This window comes from Papilio polytes, unplaced genomic scaffold, assembly GCF_000836215.1.
Source record: "Papilio polytes unplaced genomic scaffold, Ppol_1.0 DF823868.1, whole genome shotgun sequence".
NCBI lineage: Eukaryota > Metazoa > Arthropoda > Insecta > Lepidoptera > Papilionidae > Papilio > Papilio polytes.
Genome location: NW_013525336.1, coordinates 700,754 through 706,618, shown reverse-complemented (window position 1 = coordinate 706,618; position 5,865 = coordinate 700,754). Strand labels below are relative to the sequence as shown.

General features: G+C 36.1%; 1 protein-coding gene across 1 annotated transcript; it reads right to left on the bottom strand.

Annotated features, from left to right (window-relative positions):
• Window positions 1–429: 429 nt before the first annotated feature.
• LOC106103160 (protein toll-like) lies at window positions 430–5,286 on the bottom strand. Its single transcript, XM_013282842.1, has one exon. It carries the CDS (start codon window positions 5,108–5,110, stop codon window positions 1,079–1,081), a length of 4,032 nt encoding a protein of 1,343 aa, XP_013138296.1. The 5' UTR covers window positions 5,111–5,286; the 3' UTR covers window positions 430–1,078.
• Between the last annotated feature and the right edge of the window lie 579 nt (window positions 5,287–5,865).

The following is a 5,865-nucleotide window of genomic DNA, read 5'->3' as shown; positions in this document are numbered from 1 at the left end:
TGCGTTTTCTACCTGAAAAGGGACCATCATTATGGCTTGCGATGATTGTCGGCAAGCCGGAATCATTTAGTTTTTTTAGAACCTCTAGCGTTTTTCGAATACATGGATGTAACTGTTACATTTTACTGCTATTTTGTGTTTCTTTGCAGCTTTGTCGGTACAGTCTTAATTTTTTTGAAAAGAGGAATTGTTTAAAGTTAAAAATATTTTGGATTTCAATTAGACAAAAAATCATTCAAAGTTTGAATTTTGTAAAACTTCACAAGATTTTTGTGAGTGATTTATGCATTTCAGTTGTTTTTAAAACTACGTTTTGTTTTTGTTTCATTTCAATTTTACTATTTAAAAATATGTATTGATATAAAATTGCTTCTTCGATTGTAAACATTTTAATTAATTCATATGGGTATTAATTGAAACAAGGTATTCATATAAATTATTTTAATTTAATAGCACGATTAACAAGTGACAAAATGATAATTGGTACTTTCACAAGCTTCACAATACTTTTCGGTATATGATTAACATTTTAAATTCTATAAGGCAGAATGCGTTTACAGTTAGGTTATTGCTTACATTATTTACAAGTTTCAACATTCGAGTAATCTTACCTAATGACTAGTGATATTATACATTTTTACATCATTCTACATAGTATTTGGTAACAATGATACAATATACTATATCAAAATACACTACACTATTTTATACTGGCAATTCAAATTCGTAAATCTATACAATATTTTCGTATCAGTCTTACCGAATAACAATTATACATTTGTAATTTATTATAAAATACAATACACGCTTACATCTAAATCTAATCAATATGCAATTAAGGCATTTATTTACAAATTTATAGTATTTAACAGTCTTAATAAATATATAATTTTATGATCTAAATACAGTACAGAGTAGTTGCTTATTCAGCCGAAATATATAACCCATGACAAGTTTTATCACGTTATTTAAGGCATGGCCAACTTAAAAGCATATTAGTTTACACATGTGTTTGGAATGTGATGTTCCATAAAGGAATATCTTTAAGAGATAACGTACGTTTAGGGGCGTGTTATCATCATCTGTGTGCGGCCGAATGGGTTTGTGGCAAGCACTCGTGCATCGAGGAGCGGGGCTGTAAGTAACCCTGCTCGTCGAGCATGGATGGGGAGCTGTGGCCGGGATGTTTACGCAATGAATTCGGTGGTCTCGGCCGGCCGCCGTACGGCTGCTCGTAATTCTGAGTGTCTATTGAAATATAACTGTGATGAGGGTTATCGCCATCTTGAACCTGACTCGTCAATGTTGTGTTAGTCAACATTGACGTATCATCTTCAATATTGACACCTATGTTCACGTTATTAAGAGTTTGCGCTGGGATAGCATCGTATTTGTACCACAGCTCCGGGGCAGTTGGAGAGGCTGTATACCTAGACGGATGCCGTCTAGCATTAGGACAAACGCCATGATTGTAATTCAAATTATCCTTATTCCATTGTAGGTTAGATATATCCGGCATGACAAACCTAATTTTTTCCCAAAACTTCTTTTCGCCCCAAAGTAGGACGTTACAAGTTTTTAAATAGTTTTGGAAATCCACGTCTAAATTTAGTGCACTTACATCTGTAGTTAAAATGAATACAACTCTGTGACGCCTAATGGAAGGGTGAATAGAAGTGATGACATTCTTTATAGCCGCTTTGAAAGATACTTTGGACCACTCGTTTTGCAAAAAGTTAAAAGATACAAAGACTAATATTCTCTTTGATGATTCTGCCGCGTTTGTTATCTGTTCCGCGAGATAATTTTCAGGCGCGTGTTGTAAATCCCTATAATGAAAACACATTGTGTAACCGGATTGTTCCATTTCTGGCGCTACTACTTTAGAAACAAAATCATCATCTAATAAACTATATACAGCGTAACCATCGTATAATCTGTCCCTGTCTAGTTCACTTTCTTGAATTGATGCACTTTTGAACAACCTTACTCCGTATTTAGAATGTGCCCACAGGCGAACATTTTGCCTAAAAGAGAAAGCTAAGGCACCAAACAATAAAATAAGAATTACACTAATAAGAACAACCGCTAGCAGTGGAACAAAGTTGAGCTTTATAGAACTAATCTCATCGTATTGATAAGGTTGATTTTCTGTCGGGATTGTGTTATCAATTATATTAGAATCACGACATTTATCAATCATATCGAAGACAGTTACATTCGTAATAACACCGTGTTCATCCGCACAGAACATATCAACGGGATCTTCATAGAATTTTTTAAACCAACTTTGAAGAGACATTACATTATTGCAAGTACACGTGAAATAATTTCCTTGTACAACAGCACTTTCTAAATTATTGTTATTTGTCAATTTCTTATCAAGGTCGAGTACTTTATTTTCTTCTAAATGCACAACTCGAAGAGATGGCAAGTACTTGAAAGTTGAGTTAGCGACACTTGTTAAGAGGTTATCGCTTAAATATAACTCTCTTAAGTGTTTTGTCTGTGAAAATACCCCACCTGACAATTCTGTTATACGGTTACTTTCAAGATGCAGTACATTTAATGAATGGAGACCATTTAAAGTGTCGTTTTCTATTGCTACGATGTTGCTATTATTAAGATAAAGTTTATGCAACTTTTTCTTGCCAATAAATAAGTGACTACCTAAAGATCCAAAGTCATTACCGTCAAGATAGAGCTCGGTAGCATCCATAGGTATTTTCTCGGGTATTTCAGTATAACCAGCATTGGAACAATCAATGACATTAGAGTTCCAATTACTGTCATGAAAACATGAGCAACCTTCGGGACAAGTCATTTTACAATCGCAAGCTTCAAATTCGCAACAAAAACAACTTGATGAGCAGTGAGTTTCATAAGAACAAAGGAATTGTGATTCAGGAACATCCATTAAATTAGCCTTGCCCCCATATTTATTGCTAACAACTTCGCATGTTACAGTATCTAGATCTACAAACCTCGGATATTGTCTCATGTGGTTCCAAAGATTAATCTTTTGTAACCAAATCATATGACAGTTGCAAACAAATGGATTGTTTCCAATAAAGAACTTTGGCAATAATCTATGCTTGGGTATGTGGGGCAAAGTGAACGCTGATAGTTCGACGATTCTCAATTTATTATCCGTCACGACAACCTTTTCTAAGTTTCTTTTTTGTATAAACGTACCTGGCTGAATCGTGTGAATTTTGTTGTTATTTATGAAAAGGACTTCAATAGAATCGGGTACAGACCTTTCATCTATATTTTCCAAAGCATTGTAACTAACGTCGAGCATTCGAATATTTTGTTGTACGTTTTTCTCATTATCTAGTTTGGTGATATTATTACTATGGATATCGAGCCACTCAAGACTGGTAGGCATATAACTGTAGTCGAAGTATATAAGTTTGTTGTCGGATATATTAAGCCAACCGAGAGTATTTAGTTTGTTAAAAACGCCTCGAATATCATTTAACTTGTTTCCATCTAAACGAATCGCTTTTAGGGTGGGGTTAGACGTAAATGCATCTTGTTCGATGCTTTCTATTTGGTTAGAAGCTAAATTCAAAACTTGTAACGAGGGCAATGTGCTGAATGTATCTTTTGGTATGCTTGTTATTTGATTATCAACGAGACGCAAACCGTAAAGTTCTTCTAAACCTTCAAACGACGTATTAGACACCTTGGTTATGTTATTTTTGCCGATGTCAAGCGATTTTAAGAATCGTAGCCGCCTAATGCCATCAGGTATCTTATTTAAATTGTTACCGTTCAAGCCTAAGTCTTGAAGATAAGTTATATTTTCAAAGCATCGTTCGTGTATAGTAGAAATAAGATTATTATCTAAGTATAATTGACTTAGAACAAACAAATTCGAAAAAACATGCTCATTTAACATTTTTATTTTGTTGTCCGAAATTGAAAGTTGATGAAGATTTTTTAATTCAGCAAAAGCGCCATTGCTTACTATCTCAATATTGTTATTGTCTAAATTTAAAATCTGTAAATTATTTAAGTCTTGAAAAGACTTAGGATCTAAACGCACAAGTGAGTTGTAAGATAAATTCAGTATCACAAGTCTAATTAGGCCAGCGAATGTATCTCTATTCACCCAATCATTAGTCAGCCGGTTTCTCGATAAATCTAATTTCTCTAACTGATCAAGCCCCTCTAAAAGTCCCGGAGCTAAAACAGAAAGCGAATTATTCGCTAATGAGATTTCTTTGATAACACGTGAAGATTGAAATAGCTCAGGAGGTACGGCGACTAATTTATTCCCAGATAAGTTTAAAATCTTTAACGAATTCAATCCTACGAACGCTCTATCACCGATCTCGTTAATTAAATTATGTTGAATATTCAACACTTCTAAGGACCTCAGACTAGATAGTCCATTATCGGGAAGTCTTAACACATTATTATGAGATAAGTCAAGCATCTTAAGTCCTGTATTACATGATTTACCGGGCGCTATAGGCCCCTTTCCCCAATCGGAGAAACCGATGTCGGAAATATCTTGTATTCTATTGTTTGTAAGATTTAGTGATTCTAAGCTAAAGAGTGGACAAAACACTTCAGAAGGCAACATATAAATATTATTATCACCTAAGTCTAAAGAACGCAGCTCCATCAAACCCCGAAAACTTTCGGCGTGAAATTCCATTGTCATTGCTGGCCAATCGGTGTTGAATGATCGTAGGGTCAGGCTTGTTAAATCACGTAGCGGAGATAGAACAGTAGCCGGAACGTAACGTATTTTACAGTATTCAATGCGCAGGTCTTCAAGTTTCCTCAACTGTCCCAAAAAGCTGCCGGTATTCATATGCAGCGAGCTCTCGAAGAAAAGTAAATCGGTGCATGTCAACTTCAACTTGTTGATATTGTACGCCTGCGCCGTGGTAATGTTTTTAAACAAGAAGTCAGCAGAGCCAATGGTTTTGATGTTACACGTGAGAAAGTTAGATTCACTCAACTTTGCGTCCGAATAATCCCACTGACAGCCGGCGGGGGCGGGCGGCGCGGAGCGTGCGCGCGCACCGGCCACCACGGCCAAACACATCCAAACTTTTAATGAAATCATTCCATAAAAGTTCTCGGTCATATTAGCACAATAACACAGTTCATTTGTCACACTTAAATAACTGGTAAAAACTTTATTTCACTTCAAAGTCAGTTTGTGATTGTTTATATCGATGTTAAACTTTACGATTCAAAGCGAATGTAAACACAGACTGCGCGATCGTGGAAAAACTTTTGACGCAGCCATACTCCCCTGCGGTCGGGCGGTAACTGACCTACGTAAGTTTGAACGAACGAAAGCCGCATGGGTGTCGGAGTGGGAGGGGGTGCGGTACGCGGAGCGCGTAGAGACGCCGGGTGGGACCCGCACTGCATCGCCTTACAACAGATGGCACGCGTGTTTTTAAATAATCAGAAATATTGGTTATGCAGTGCCGAAGACTTAGGCCTGCGTGATTCATTGAATGCAGCTCCTCAAGTTACCGCTCAAAGGAGGTCGCTCTGGTATCTTGCGTATTTTACAGTGCGTGAATACCAACTTGTTACTTTGTAAATATGGTTTATTTTAACTGAAGTAGGATTAATACTTTCTCATACATTTAATACATTAGCTAGATATGGGAAATGTACTAGGTTTTAACCTAATACAAATTTACTATCTGACAAGCCCAATAATATCTTAGCATAATAATTTCAAATCCTTATAGTTAGTTCTCGTTGGTTAATAGAGTACAGTTCGTCGATTATTAAAATCTCTTTCCATATCCGTACAAAACGTAGTGCGTCTTATTTTGACGTGTGGGCGGACATACGATTTTAATGCGAAATAAAATGATT